Source organism: Acinonyx jubatus, chromosome C2 (assembly GCF_027475565.1).
Source record: "Acinonyx jubatus isolate Ajub_Pintada_27869175 chromosome C2, VMU_Ajub_asm_v1.0, whole genome shotgun sequence".
NCBI classification, from domain to species: domain Eukaryota; kingdom Metazoa; phylum Chordata; class Mammalia; order Carnivora; family Felidae; genus Acinonyx; species Acinonyx jubatus.
The window spans coordinates 130,739,966-130,756,217 of record NC_069384.1 but is presented as its reverse complement, the minus strand read 5'-3'; the positions used below and the strand labels follow the sequence as shown (position 1 = coordinate 130,756,217).

At 45.1% G+C, this 16,252-nt stretch overlaps 2 protein-coding genes across 4 annotated transcripts in view; both read left to right on the top strand.

Moving 5' to 3' along the window:
- Nucleotides 1–16,252, top strand: part of HACL1 (2-hydroxyacyl-CoA lyase 1) — an 89,842-nt gene that overhangs the window by 53,249 nt on the left and 20,341 nt on the right. For all 3 annotated transcript variants that reach the window (XR_008297989.1, XR_008297990.1, XR_008297991.1), the window contains 2 exons: nucleotides 1,716–1,899; nucleotides 2,540–2,634. The gene's annotated coding sequence lies outside the window, so the exon portion shown is untranslated. The remainder of the gene's footprint in view (nucleotides 1–1,715; nucleotides 1,900–2,539; nucleotides 2,635–16,252) is intronic.
- COLQ (collagen like tail subunit of asymmetric acetylcholinesterase) overlaps nucleotides 8,765–16,252 on the top strand; it is a 59,441-nt gene continuing 51,953 nt past the window's right edge. Inside the window, exon 1 of the mRNA XM_027061878.2 lies at nucleotides 8,765–8,974. Coding sequence (XP_026917679.1) covers nucleotides 8,869–8,974 — 106 coding nt within the window. The 5' untranslated portion in view covers nucleotides 8,765–8,868. The remainder of the gene's footprint in view (nucleotides 8,975–16,252) is intronic.

Below are 16,252 nucleotides of genomic sequence, written 5' to 3'. Positions count from 1 at the left end.
TCAGCCCTGGTTTCTTCATGTGTCACATGGAAATAGTAACACCTACCTCATGGAGTTGCTGTGAGGCTTTAAAAAAATGTGCAAGTACATATGTACAAGTGCAATAGATGTTTAGTGAACAGTGGCTGATGTTGGTATTTCCATCCCGTAAGGTCAGAATTGCCTCAGACTCTTTCATGAACCCCCCCTTGAGGACTAAAGGCAAACTTTTCTCTTACCTTCCTAATTTCTTACCTTTTACTTCCCTTCATGAGGCTCTCTTGATTAATTATATCTCTCCGTTATTCTTGATTACGATGCATAATGTAATAACATGGACCTTTTATTATACATGCTTCTTGTCTGTCTTGAGACTCCCACTAGAAGTTAAGTCCCTGGGGGCTAGAAATTTCTTACATTTGATTCACACTGAATCCCCAACTCCGAGATCTTTGCCTGGAGCACAGTAGGAACTGGGTAAATATTTGTTGAATGAATGAATGAGTCCTCTGACCTCTCTCTTACCTTCCCGAATCATTCTTTCTGTTTCCATCTTCTCCAGTTTAGCCTTTTGCCTCCACTTCCTGGGGACATGCATGTGTTTGTGAAACATCACAGTTATATTGGGTAACTCTGTATATAAGGAAACAGGTAATCACATAATCCATGATAACTCGATGGAAAATTTTTTCTCTCTAGTGCTTAAAAAAAAAGTCACCTGTTCTTATCCAAGATTGTATAGCTATATATTTGGCCTTGCAGGCCACCCTTTCTCTGTGGGCTGAGTATTTTTAAAGCACTTTAAGTCTTTAAGGAGTGGAGTAATATGGAATGCTGTGGCTCCCAGTTTATGCAGTTTGTTCCATGATAGCCTACAGGATGGAGAACCTCCTGGTTACAGGAATTACACAGACCCCAAAGCAGCATGGACTGCAGTCCCCGTGTATGTCCATTGTGTCATAGTGTATTGTTTCCTAAAAGTCTGTAATTCCAAAAGCCTCCTCAGCAGCATCCGATTATTGTTCATCTTGGCCAATATCTCCCTTCCCACGATGCCATGGGAGGATGCATCATTATATGTGGCACAGGCAGTGCCCTTTCCCACCCTTCACCTCAGAGCCTTGGTCAGCATCTGCCTATCGATGTGTTAGGAATGGTCCTGTTCTAGGGCCTTGCCAAACAACACAGCCACATGCCATAGAAAGGTATGATTGCTACCTTCAGCTGGACAGAGACTAGATCATTTGAAAATGATGCTTTGTCTTTACCTTGAACCAAATCAAATTGTGAGGGCAGCCCTTCCTCTGTACTCCATCTAATCTAGAAGATAAGAAGAACCACTGTCTCTAAGTGGGGTTGTGCTGGATGTGATGTGATGAGGCAGTGGGGTTTAGGTAAGGGGGAGGCAGGGGAACTGGGGTGGTAATGTTCTTCCAATAAATATGGAAAATAAAATTTTGCAATGAACACATGGTAAGTTCAAACAGTGGTTAACTAGAAACATGCATTTGGACTGGCTAGAAGAGAATGAAGTGAATTCAACTAAGTTTTCTGGGGTTCACCCTAGGGGAAATCTGGGGTAAACTCACCGCCTGACCTTCAAAAGTGGGGCTAAGATCTGTTATGTTCTTTGGTGGCTTTATTCTTTTGAGTTCATACCTTTCTATCGTCCTTGAAATAAGTAACACCAGAAAGCTGGCTTTGCTTGGGAATCAGGATGTTTTCCCTCCTTACAGGTTTCAGTTCAAGAACCATCACTCCTCGGTCATCGTAAACCATTGGGAGATCTCCTCTGAAGTCTCCAGCCCTCTCTAACTTCCTACCATAAAAGATTTCCTGTCCTCCCTACCAAGAGTGTGCTTTTGCATCTTCAGAGCTGAACGATTCTTGGACTCACAGCATTTCTAGGTCCAGTTCCAGGTAAAGATGAGGTTGATTGATGTTCCCTTGGAGAACAAGTCCAGGCCTGGGAGCGCTGATGACCTCTGGCTCAGTGTACCAGCACGAGGGTTCAGGTCCAGTCTTGCTGGTAATCACTCCAACTGCCAGTGACCCGCTGTCTGCTGCTGTCACCAGAGCCTCCCATAAGCCTTAGTTTTCTTATCTGTAAAATAGGAATTACAAGTCTAATCTCACTGTTGTTCACTGCATGAACAACAAATGGGGGAAAATGATAAAACAAGATTTTATAAAAAAATAAAGCCCTACATTGTAATTATTTATCTAGCACATCAGTAATGTATTTATTGTATAGAACCTAGATAAGAAGAAAAGGGGGAATCAAATAAGAATTAAATAAAAATGGGTTTGAGAGTCAAATACTTTGAGAGGTAAGAGCAAGTAAAATGGTTTCTTTACTACAGGACACGCCAGTGGCTTTAGTATACTTATATATATTGTAAATTTCCAAAAGGAGCATAAAGTAGACAGTGTTTCTCAATTTATGGGAACTCCTCTACTTTGTAAAAATGGAATATCTCTTACAGTGGGAGCATCTCTAGCACAGTTTGAGAAACACTGAATTGGGTAAGATTATTGTTGTTATTGTGATTGCATCCAGGTAGTTCAAGGCCAACTCGGTGCAAAATCTCTTCCCTGAAAGTGAGGACAGCAAGCTCCCTGCCCTGGGATTAGAACTGCAGATTCAAGGCCTTGGTGAGTCTAATTCATCTAATTAGACTTTCTGGTTCTCTGGTGGGTCTTTCTGTTGCATCTCGAGGCTCCATGGGTTCTGGCTCTGATTTCAGCTTGAGTTGTCAGAGGACAGGGAGCTGTGAGGAGGGACTTTCCCTGGGCCTCTCAGTTGCCCTGTCTTATCTCTCTCCTGCTGGTGCAGCTGCCAGCAGGAGGTGGCCAGGGCCTTGGCATAACTGAATCATCGTTAATTCCAGGCCAGAACATGCTCAGAGATCTGTTCTCTGGCAGAACCAATCAAAATGTTCTATCTGTGCCTCTCAGCACGTTGGCAGGGACTTGTTGGATCTCATACATGGAGAAAAGACACCTTTTATTCCCCCCTGCTTTCTTCCTTCCTTACTCCTAAGATTGCCAAGACTCTGATTCTGCTAAAAAATATATCTTTTAAGTTACAAATTAAGTTACACTCATTGCAAAAATTTCCAATACAAATATGTATAAGAGTAAAGAGGGAATTTCCCTCCATCTCTTATCCTACATACTTCCATCACCAAGTGTGAAATGTGTATTATTTTAGATCTTTCTCTCTGCACATATACATAATTGATAAATAGATTTGCTTGTTTGTTCAGATGTGTGGTCAGATGCACTGCACCTTTGCAGTTTTAGTCAGCAATATTCTCTGGACAGCCTTCCATGTCCATGCATAAATGTAAACTATCTTTGCCTCATTTTTTTAAAGTCAAGCTTATTGCAGGAAAATTCACATAAAACTCACCCTTTTTAAGAGTATGGTTTGACGTGTTTTGACAAAGGAGGCAAACAACCACTCCAGTCAAGATAAAGAACATCCCCCATCACCACCAAAAGTTCCCTATGTAGCTGATTCTCACGACCGTTAACTCTTGGTCACCACTGATCTGTTCTCCATCCGGTAGTGTTGCCTTTTTCAGAATGCCTTATAGATGGAGTTATGCAGTATGTAGCCTTTTGTGGTGTTGGCTTTAGCATAATGCATTTGAGATTCATCCCTATGACTTGTTTCTGCCGTGTAGTATTGTATTGTACACAACCGGTTACACCAGTAGATGGCCATTTGGGTTGTTTCTAGTTTTTCATTATTATAAAGAAAGTAGTTATGAACATTCATGTACAAGTCTTTGGGTGGATATACGGTTTCATTTCTATGAGTAGAATTGTTGTGTGGTAGAGTAAGTGCATATTTAACTTTAAAGGAAACTGCCAAACTGTTTTCCCAAGCGGTTGCACCATTCTGCATTCCCAGCAGCAATGTGTGAGAGTTCCAGCAGCTCCACATCCTTACTAACACTTGGAAATGTCTGTCTTTTTAAACTTAGCCATTCTAGTAGTATGTAGTGGCATTTCATTAAGGTTTAGTTTACATTTCTCTAATGACTAATGATGTTGAATATCTTTTCATGTGCTTATTTGCCATTCACGTATCTCCTTTGGTGAAGTATCTATTTACACCTTTTGCCCTTTTCTTTTAATTGGCTTGCGTTACTATTATTGACTTGTAAAGTTCTTTATATATTCTGAATATGCATCCTTTATCATATATGTGTTTTGCAAATATTTACTTATCGTCTTTGGCTTGTCTTTTCTTTTTTAGAGAGGTTTTTTTTTTTTAATGTTTATTTACTTTTGAGAAAGAGAGAGAAACAGAGTGCAAGCAGGGGAGGGGCAGAGAGAGAGGGAGACAAAGAATCTGAAGCAGGCTCTAGGCTCTGAGCGGTCAGCACAGAACCCAGCGTGGGACTCAAACCCACGAACTGCAAGATCATGACCTGAGCAGAAATCAGACATTCAGTCAACTGAGCCACCCAGGCGCCCTGCCCTGCCTTTTCTTTTCTTCTTTATTGTTTGTTTATTTTTGAGAGAGGGAGAGAGAGCACGTTTATGAGTGGGGCATGGGAAGAGAGGATCTGAAGCAGGCTCTGTGCTGACAGCAGAGAGCCCGATGCAGGGCTCAAACTCATGGACCATGAGATTATGACCTGAGCCAAAGTCAGACGCTTAAGTGACTGAGCCACCCAGGTACCCAGGTGCTCATTTTGGCTTGTCGTTTCAATTTAACATTGGTTTTCATAGAGCAGAAGTTTAAAATTTTTGATCAAGTCCAGTTTAACATTTTTCTTAAATGCTTCTTGCATTTTATGTCCTAATATTTAAAAAACTTTTTTTCATAGAACCCAAGGGTCAAATGGTGATTACCAGGGGCTGGGGAAGATGGGGGAAATGGAGAGACATTGGTCAGAGGGTACAAAGTTTCAGTTATATAGGATGAATAATAACATATAGCATGGGGGTTACGGTTACCAATACTGTTTTGGTGCAGTGGAAATTTCTAAGAGAGTAGTTTTTAAGTGTTTTCACTAGAAAAAAGGTAACTATACGAGTTGACAGATATGTTCATTGTCTTGACTGCAGTAATCATTTCACAAAATATATGTGTACCAAAACATGCTGTATATCTTAAATATATGCCATTTTTATTTAAGAAAAAAAGTTTAATTTGAAGAGAAATCTTTGCCTAGCTCAAGGTCACTAAGATTTTCTTGTGTTTTCTTCTAGAAGTTTAATAATTTTCTCTCTTAAGTCTATGATCCATTTTGAGATAATTTTTATGTATGGGGTAAAGTAAGAGTTAAGAATAATTTTTGTTTGTTCTGCATATGGAAGACTGATTTTTCTTACCATTTCTTCCCAAATATTGCTGATTTTTCCAGCAATATTTGTTGCAAAGACTACTTTCTTCTTTGTAATGACTGTATAATGTTTCACTGAAGAGAAGTCCTATGATTTATTCAACCAATCTCATATTCATTGAAAGTTAGGCTGTTTCAGACCTGAGGCTGTAATGAACATCCTTGCACCTCAACCACTGGGCAGTTGAATGAGTATTTCTGTGGAATTTCTGAATCAAACAACACATGTGTATGTCATGTGTTGATGAGTGCCATCAGATTGCCTATCTGTATACCATACATTCCTACCTACGAGGCCTGTGAGAGAAAGCTCTGGCTTTGACTGGCTTTGTTGGTATAAGCCTTTCACAAATCTCAAATAATTTCCTTCTAGGTAATCTAATAGCCTGTGTTATTAGATTCTGAAAGATTGAGCCCTTCCAGGAGAGTTTGAAGAAAGATAACTTCTCAGTCAGTTAGGGTAACCCTGTAAGAAATAGACTCATAAAATACACAGTACATGGGAAATGGAAATTTACAAAGAGCTGTTTCATAACTATTGGAGCTTATAAATACCTCTGTGCTGGGGCCTCCCCAGAGGGTAGAGGTGACTCGCCCCCCAGTGGCCTGAATGTGTATATGCAGCCTCTCCTGTGCAGGCTCTAATTCTGCGTGGCTGGCTGTCCACATTCCCTCTCACTTTCTCCCCATACTTACCAAAGTCCTTTCTTGTACCAGGCCTGGGCCAGCCAGCTACTGTCTGTGCAAAGGCACAAAGGGGTGCTGGGAAATGCAGTTTGCTTAGTGTGGCTGAAGCATAAAACTATGCCATTTTCTTTCTTTTCTTTTCTTTTCATCCTGTGGTGGTGTGATTTGATCAAATTAACTGACATTGTTGAGGATTAGGTGGCAAGGACTGTCCTGGGGTACACAGAGCTATGGGACCGTCCTCTATCTCTGGAGACATTAACACAAGTTAAATAGCAATGCAAGGTGGTTTAGAAGCAGCTCAAAAACAATAGCAGGCATTGCAGGCAGGACATAGTGACCCACTTTGTGCCAACAGCAGAGTCAGTGGTGAGAACTATGTGCTGAGAGAAGGAAGAAATCACTCTTGCTTCACAGGAGGGATCTGAGCTAGATGGTGAAAGTTCAGATTCTGGCAGCAGGTTACTCAAGAGTTACCTTCTTCCCAGGTAGCACCTTCTCCAAAGACCACTGCTCGGACTATAGGCTTCAGAGGTTAACAAGAACAAGCCTGAGAATTTCCTAGTGGGGTTTAGCCAACAATCACAGATCCTTCTGTTAAATAGTTTGGGAATAGCTAAATGGGGGTACCATGAAGTTGTCCTGTTAAAAATTTTTAAGTTTGGGTCACCTGGGCGGCTCAGTCAGTTAAGCGTCCGACTTCGGCTGAGGTCATGATCTCAGGGTTCATAAGTTTGAGCCCCATTTTGGGCTCTGTGCTGACAGCTCAGGGCCTGGAGCCTGCTTCAGATTCAGTGTCTCCCTCTCTCTGCCCCGTCCCTGCTCGCACTCTGTCTCTCTCTGTCTCTCTCAAATATAAAATAAAACATAAAAAATAAAATAAAAAAAAATTTAAGTTTATTTATTTATTTTGAGAGAGAGAGAGAGAGAGAGAGAGAGAGAGCGCACGTGCACAAGTTGGGAAGGGGCAGAGAGAATCCCAAGCAGGCTCTGCATCACCAGCTCAGAGCCTGACATGGGGCTTGAACCCACAAACTATGAGATCATGACATGAGCTGAAATTACCTGACTTGACTGAGCCACCCAGGCGCCCCATCCTGTTAATTTTGAATATAACCTAAGTATATTCTTCAAGCTTTCAAAAGATTTCCTTATAAGCCCCTTATCAGTTACCTATGACCGTACAATAAATCATTCTAAAACAACAGCCATTTTATATGCTCATGAATCCATATTCTGGGCTGGGTTCATTTGGGCTGTTCTTCACCTGTGACTGCCATCGTCATCTGGTGACCCACGTGGTCTGGCTTCCCTCACGTGGCTGTTGCTTCATCTGAGATGGCCAGACAGGGGCTGGCTGCTTCCCCCTCCCTGCTGCTATCCGATGGTTCAGACTCTCCTATGTGGCAGCTTTATGGGGCAGCTTCTAGAAGCCAAAGGCAGAGCTGCCGGGCCCTTTAGGGCCTCAGCCTGGAAGTGGTACAGTGTCACTTCTGCCACACTGTACTAGTCAAAGCCAATGACAAGCCCAGCCCAGTTGAATGGGGGAGGAAACAGACTCCAGCTCTTGCCGGGGAGAGTGGCTCACGCGCACAGGGACGGGACGGATTTTCAGTGGCCATCATCGCCCCCAGTCCACCACAGCTCCCTGCGTTTCATTTTTGCTGTCTGCACACACAGATTTTACCTCATCTGTGATCCATCCATGTTACCTCATTTAACCTTTCCGGCGTACCTTTAAAGGGAACACCGCCTCCATTTTATGATGAGAAAACTGAGGCTCAGAGAAGGCAAACGCTTGGCTGCTGTCACAGCAGAGCTGGGAGGCGGTCGAGACTGGTGCGAAAGCCAGGGAGCCTTGCCTTAGGCTCTGCCTCCCCCAGGGATGAGGAAAGGTGCTCTTCCCCAAGGACGCCCACCCCAGAGGCCAGGAACTCCCAAACCACTCCCAAACAAACTCCCACGAGGCCCCGGGAGTACATTACGTGCATTAAAGCCAACTGGGCAACTCTGTAGATCATTATTTTAATAATCTAAGGATCTCTGTAACAGGCTTCATAAACTCATAAGAGGTATTCATTTAAGGATGCAGCACTTTTTACTTGGATTTTGCCCAGCCAAAGATCAAGTCATTGATGCTCTTTCTCCAAGTGTAATTTGATAATCATTCACTTTCTGTCTTTTCACTTATTTTGCTGTGGATGAGATAGAAGGGTGCTGCTTCTGCAGGAAGAACAAACACTTTCTCCTGGAGAAAGCTGTTTGAGAAAATCCACCTCCCCCATTTTATTGGACGATTAAAGAAAAATAATCCAAGGTCAACTTTGCATTTGTCACCGAGCGGGTAAAAGTGTCACAGGCTGACAGCAGAGGGATTTGTGTCTGTGGAAATTCAGTGATTCTGTGGTGCTGTTGGACACCTCCGTTCCGAGCAGGCAGCTGCTGGGGGATAGTTGGGGATCTGACTGCCTTTGAGGACTGCTTCTAGTGAACGTTTGAGACTCAACTGCCTTTTCACCGCCTCTTCAGTAGCCACTCACCTCAGTCTCCAAAACAGAAGTTCTGACATAGTATTTTAATGTGGGCATTTGATTCAGTGCGGGAGATAAATATAACCCTGTGTAGTACGGAGAAGGTTTAATGGGAAATGGTTGGCATTCTTTCTTGGTAAAGGCATGGGGAAAGGAGAGGGAGACAGGAGAGAGAGGGAGAGGGGGAGGGGGAGGGGGGAGAGAGAGAGGCGCAAACAGCAGTGAGGAAGACAAAGGCAGAGATAAGCAAGGCTTCCCGAGCAGCCTTGCCTAGAGAACTTGACACTTGCCAGACCCCAGCCAGCATGGTTGTCCTGAATCCAGTGACTTTGGGAATCTATCTGCAGCTTTTCTTCCGCTTTATCGTGTCTCAGCCTACTTTCATCAACAGCGTCCTCCCAATTTCAGCAGGTAAATGATGACCACACTTTCCTCTCTTCCATCCGTTGGGGGCGGGGGGGGGGGGTGGAAGATTATTTTGCAGCGTGTCCTGATATTTTCCCCCTTCTGCTCTCGGTGGAAGGAGGCTGGAGGGAGACAGCCACCCCAGCAGCTTCCTGTCACCCGAGCTGTCTCAGAAGCTCGCTCCGTCCTTGTTCCAAGTGGCCCCCACCCAGCTGCTCAAAGCCAGAGACCCTTTTAAAAATGGTTTCTGCCTCTCCCACTTCTCCCCACTTGCTGCGTGATTTCACTTTGGGAATCATGGGGAGCTTAAAAGAGACACAGAGGAGAGCCTGGAAGGGAGAAGTGAGCCCCAGACACTTCTGTGAACACATCCCCAACCCCTTCTGAAGGGGGCTTGACTCAAGGGGGATGTCGTGGAGCAAATACGCCTCGCCTCCGCTGAGCTCTTCCCTTCCTGTCCCAGCAGGGAAAAGGGGAATCCAGTGATTCGCCCGTGGGCAGGGACCCTTGCAGCCTCAGTCCTAGGTCTCCCATTTTTCCAGCCCTGGCTGCTTTCCTGTTGTGCCTTCTTCCCGCGGTGAGACTTCTGCCCAAATAGGGCAGCTGGAGGTCGTGGGAGACGGGAGATTTTTGAGGGGATGTGGAGGGTTCCAGAGTGCCCCTGGCCTGGCCTAGAGTGGACTGTGTCTGTCAGAGATAGGGCTGGGTGATTTGGGGAAGAGGGCTTTTTAAGCTGACCTGCCAAACTTCTCTGAGGGCAGCAGGCACCAGATTGCCCTCGTCCTGTCTGACCCAGAGCAGAGGAAGTATTGTGTTACTGGCATGGCCTATTTAAACCTTTCTGAGGAAACTCAGATGTTTCCGGAGGGCTTGAGGGAGCCAGGCAGACCCCCCGGTTTTGCTGCCTGTCCTGTTATAGCCCCCCTCAATTCACCTCAGCCGCCCCTGGCTTCCCCCCTCTCCCCCAGCAGAGGCGGTTTCAGTCATGCCCTCCAACTTGAATCTCACAAATACTTTCACGCAGGCAGACATTTCATTCTCACTGCCTTTGCTGAAAACACAGGCTCTCAGAGAGGACATGTCTGAGAATCCAGACCCAGCCCCTCTCTGTTCATAAAATCAGTTCAGCAATGTGTTGTGCTGCCAGGCCTGCCCGCATCTGTGGGCCCTGAGGGAAGGGCTCAGAGAAGGGCACAGGGTAAATTATGAAAATGGGAGAAGCTGAAGGAGAGGACAGGGGAACTTGTTGGGAGGTGAAGATTAGGGAGGGTAGGAAAGGTGGGTGGTTGTGTCACCACACCTGTATGACAGTATGCCCCCACAAATTCCAGTTGGGAGTGCCACACTTCTGGACGCTGGTGGGTCATGATCCTTCTACTTAAGGGGGGGCAGCTGGATAGTTCATTCGGTCTGATCCAGTAGGTTCTTAACCTTATTTAGGTAATAGAGTCCTTTGAGAATCTGCTGAAGGCTCCAGACTTAAGGAAACTCTGGCTTCTGGTTCTAGCCCTGCCTCTGATGGGCTCTGACTTCTGGGAGACAGTCGGCATTCGACTGTAAGCATCATGTGGGCAGGGACCGTCTTGTATGTTATCATTGGTTCCCCAGGGTCAGAGCAGGCCTTGGCACATGGTAGGTGCACAACAAATATTTGATGAATGAGTGAGTGAATGGAGGAATAATAATTTTTCTCATCTGTAGATTGGGGCTTGCCTTCATTTTATATCATTTAATTTAGATAGACTCAGATGGCTACTAGGTTCTGGAAACTAGAGAGAAAAGAACCTCTGATTTTTGTTTTTTAACTCCTTGCCCTAGAGACACTGCTGGTGCAGTGTAGACATCTTTTAGGTAGGACATTGTATAGATTGTAGCAGTCAAGGTAACAACAGGAAAAAGAAGCACTTCAGATGGTTCAGATGAAGATTTGAACGAAAGGCCCACTTTCAGAGGTGTGAGTGGGGTTAAGGGAGCCAATAGGGAAAGTTGAGGAATTAGTAATTCGGGAAGTCTTTACCACGCTTTTGCTTAAAAAGACAAGAGGAAGAGGGGCACCTGGGTGGCTCAGTCAGTTGAGTGTCCAACTTCGGCTCAGGTCATGATCTCATGGTTTGTGAGTTCAAGCCCCACATAGGGCTGTCTGCTCTCAGCCTGTCAATGCAGAGCCCACTTCGGATCATCTGTCCCCTTCTCTCTGCCCCCTTCCCACCCCCCTGCTTGCGCTCTCCCCAAAATCAATAAATATTAAAAAGAAAAGAAAAGAAAAAGGAAAGGCAAGAGGAAGAAATGGGGAAATTGATCCTAAGAAGATTTGGAACCTTGGAGGAGGGGCCATTGAACAGGAGCTATGACCACAGAAGGACCCAAAGCAGGGAGAAAATAGAGAAGAAGTACCCCAACCTCTCTCTACTCCAATCTAGCTACCTCTTTTTTGTTGTTATTTTATTTATTTTTGAAGGAGAGAGAGAGAGAGAGAGAGTGTGGGGGGGGGGGTGCAGAGAGAGAGAAGGAGACACAGAATCTGAAGCAGGCTCCAGGCTCTGCGCTGTCAGCACAGAGCCTGACTCGGGGCTTGAACCTATGAACCGTGAAATCATGACCTGAACCACAGTCAGATGCTTAACTGCCTGAGCCACCCAGGTGCCCCAGCTCCTCTTGGCAGTGCCTTCCATTGGCCAAACCCAGCCCGAAGCTAGGGGGCAGGGGGAGCCTCTGGATACAATCTATGGCAATTAGCTTCTGGGGCAGAGAGTGAGAGGGAGGGGTGGGAATGTGGAATAGCTAGCTCTTATGTCCACTGGCACTTCCTGATGAATTTCTAATTTTTTTTTGATGCTTATTTATTTTTGAGAGAGAGAATGAGTGGGGGGGGGGGGCAGAGAGAGGGGCACAGAATCTGAAGCAGGCTCCAGGCTCGGAGCTGTCAGCACAGAGCCCTACACGGTGCTCAAATCCGTGAGAGATTTGAATCGTGACCTGAGCTGAAGTCAAGACGCTCAACTGACTGAGCCACCCAGGCACCCCTGCGTGATGAATTTCTAAATCCAGATTTTTTGGTTGTGAATGTGGTCCTTAGACATTTGGTAAAACAATGGAAGGGGCCACCTGGGTGGCTCAGTGAGTTGAGCATCAGACTCTTGATCTCAGGGTTGCAAGTTCAAGCCCCGGGTTATACTCCATGTTGGGTGTGAAGCCTACTTAAAAAACAAACAAACAAACAATGGGAGTGCACTTAGGGAGAATCACTAAGGTAACAGTTCAATAGAGCAAAAAATATTTGCTTTCACCTGTAGAGTCTCTTGGCCTTGTTCCCACATTTAGTCACCATGGCTTCTTCATAACACAGTTCAGAAATAAACTTCTGCCCTGAAATGAGAACTGTTCTTTGACACAGGATCACTTTAATCCTTTGAAAATATTTTCCAATAATTTGGTGTAAAATATTCTATATTCAGAATCTTACAGATTCTTACTCTTCTGAGGAAGACAAGCCCTATGCTCATAGACACAAGGGCCACCCACCATACCTTAGTGAGCACCTACTATGTGCCTAGCACTGGGCTAAGTGGTACAGAGGACACAGAGACAAGTCGGATGCTGCCTCTGCTCTGGGGGAATTTGTGAACATCCACTGTTGAAACACAGGCAGCATGTGCTAAATGGCCCAGCAAGGGTGTGACGGAGAAAGAGCTCTTACAGGCCTGTTGGGCAGTACTTTCCTTCAAAGCTGAGCCAGCCCTTCACTGTCTCCAGGAAGGACTGTATTCCCACAACCCAGACACAGCACCAACTATCTAGACCAGAGAGAGGCTTACTCCCTAGCAAACTCCACTGCCGGGTCCCAGAGGAGAACCACAGAAGGGCGCAAAAAGCCTCAAAGAGGCCAGAATTGATGACAGAACGCCCAGTGTTAAAGCACATGCATTTGATACACAGAAAACTAGTTCTGACTCTTCCTCCAAGTCTATTAATTGTCGCTTTGGATACCGTTCGAGCAGGCTTAGATAAGTAGGCTTCTGGAAGGGTGGTGTGGCACATTAGGTTGGGGAGGGTGAGTTCATGCTTATGATGGACACCATGACAACAACAAAAAAAGCTGACCGAAGTGATTACAAGAAAAATGGCCAATCAGCAGGGAATAGTTCTGAGATCAAAAAGAATAGCAGACCGGAATTATTTCTAGAGCCCCTGTTCTGTAGGTAACCCCTGAGGGCACCATTGACTTCTGACACATTAACTGTTTCTCACTATTAGGAGCATGAATGGCCCAGTGAAGACTGAATTGTGTGCACTTAATTTTGCTTAAAAAGGCAGATAAGTGTCAGGTATGTTTTAGAATGATTTCTCTTGAACATGGCCTTAAAATTTTAAGCGTCAGGAGCCGTAATTTTGGGATATTGTGTTAACTATCGCTGAGTAATAAAGCATCCTAACACTCAATGGCTTACATAACATTTATCACTGAGGTTCACGTGTTTGTGGGCCAACCAAGGTCAGCTGATCTAGCCTGGGTTTGGCAGGCCCTGGCTGGGCTCACTATGGGTCTGTGGATTGACTCAGCTCCAATATCCATTCACAGATATAGCTCAGTGGTTGTACAATTTCTAGAATGTGGTGGCACAGACCCAAGGACAATATTTATAGAAGGGCAGACCTTGCACGCACTTCGATTTATGTAATTCTCATAGCACCTCTGGGATGGGTGTGGCGAGACTCCCCGTTTTCAGCCGAGGAGGTGAAGGTTCAGAGAGGTTAAGTGACTTCCTCAAGATCACACAGCTGGTATAAAATAAGAGAGCTGGAGACGGGAATCCCATCCTCTGACTTTAAGTCCAGGGATTTTACTAACTTAGATCGATGTCCATGGACAAATAGTGATAGTAGCTTTTAAAGCCCTGCAGACTACCCTCCTACCCTCCAGAAACTCTCCTCTAGATTCTTTATTCTCCATTCCCTCCTACTTTCTCCTCAGCATATCAATGCCTAAAGGTCTTAGCAAAAGATTAAAGATTATTTTATAGTAAAGTGTGTAGGGCCTACCTACCTTACTCTCTCCTTTGAAGGTATTTGCATTTTGTTTGTTTGTTTGTTTTTAAATTCTACTTAGTTAACATACAGCGCAGTATTGGTTTCAGGAGTAGAATTCAGTGATTCATCACTGTGTAATACCCACTGCTCATCACAACAAGTACCCTCCTTGGGGCACCTGGGTGGCTCAGTCGGTTGAGCGTCTGACTTCAGCTCAGGTCATGATCTCACGGTTCGTGGGTTCGAGCTCCGCCTCAGGCTCTGTGCTGACCACTTACTCGGAGCCTGGAGCCTGCTTCGGATTCTGTGTCTTCTTCTCTCTCTGCCCCTCCTCCGCTCACGCTTTGTCTCACTCACTCTGTTTCTCAAAAATAAATAAATGTAAAAAACAAAACAAAAATTTAACAAGTACCCTCCTTAATAGCCACCACCCATCTAGCCCACGGCCCCTCTACCTCCCTCCATCAACCCTCAGTTTGTTCTCTAAGAGTCTCTTGTGGTTTGTTTCCCTCTCTCTTTTTTACCCCTTCCATATATTCATCTGTTTTGCTTCTTAAAATTCCACATATGAGTGAAATTATATATTTGTCTTTCTCTGACTTATTTTGCTTACACAATACACTCTAGCTCATCCACATTCTTGCAAATGACAAGATTTCATTCTTTTTGATGGCTGACTACTATTCCATTGTGTATATACCACATCTTCTTTATCCATCCATCAGTCGATGGACACTTGGGCTCTCTCCATAGTTTGGCTATTGTTGATAAAAAGGTATTTGCATTTTCATGGGGATTTAAACTAAAGGATGATCTAGTAAGATGAGCCTCAACCAGGGTATTTTGGGGGATGAAACCTTCTGGAATGAGAGGAATACTACTTCACGGACATTCTCTTCATGTACTGTGAGCGCACCTATCCTATGCCTCTCCCAATACAGGATTTCCCAGGTAGGTGGGACTCCCACACCAGATGGTGAGAAGACCCCAATTCAGTCCCGTAGAATGCAATCATGTGGAAAAAAGTGAATACTGTCTGGGCACCAGAATCTTCTGTTGGCTACTGGGGTGTGACCCCGAGCAGGGTTTTTGTGGCCTAAAAGACCTGCTGTCCAGCTCTGCCCTGCCCTGCCTGGAAGCCAGCCAGGTCACCACTTGGGAACCATTCATGTTCTTGGCAGTAGATTATGGGCCATTTATTTGTGTCTGATGGTGATCAGCTATTGTTTAATGTTCCATAATGCACTTCCTAACCATCTCCTCTGATTTAGCTTTTCATATTTCCTCTGGATAATGCAATCAGAGAGGGTTCTTAAATTAGAGGGCTCCCCATGGGTCCCAACCTCCCCCTTCACCTCACCCCAAGCCTCTGAATAAAGCAGTGGACTCAGCTGCAGCTCAGGTACAGAGAGAGCTGGGTATGAGATGGGAGGCTTTCCCTTCCGATATCCAGAGGCGTGCCCCCACATCACCATCCACCTCACTCACGCCTGCTTCCCCCAGATCCACAACCGCCACTGCCACAGCCACACAACAGCAGCACAGCCCCAGAATGAATAGAAAGCCCCTCTGGCTCCTGTGGGACCAAATAAGTTGGCATCCCATCATCTTGAAATGTGGTTCACATTGTGAGTACTGACTCGTACTGCTCTTATAATTGGTACCAGTTATCCCCAAACCTCTCATTTTGCAAAGCATTTTCACAGCTCTGTTTGCATTTGCCCTGCACAGTAGTTTGAATCCTGAGCTAGTTGGTTATTAGCGTGTGTTGGGGGAAGGCCACTTCACTACAGTGAGCTTCAAATTCCTCCTCTGTAAGATAGGTATAAAATTCTGTCTCCCAGAATTACTGTAAGTATTCACTCAACAAACAAGAAGTGCCAGCCATGTACCTGGAACTGGATGCAGCAATGAGCAGACAAGCACATTCCACCCATATGGAGTTCAGGCATCACCCTGAAACGCACTTGGCCAGGCTGGCCTGCTGGTCCCAAGACGTGAATGAAAGACACCTGCGGCAGGGATGGAGGCCCACACCAGCGCCCAAGGATGGAATCCAGTCTTCCTGTGTAGCATGTTCAGACTTCACGTTGTAGTCCTTTAAAATAGAGAAGTATTTCATGGCCTTCATTACTAACGTTTAACATAGAGTGATTTAACATTTTAAAAAGGTGCTTCTGATGTCTCTTAAAAACAACAACAAAATTCTTGACAAATGGGACAGCCTGGCAGTGCAGACCCACAAGACATATTCTG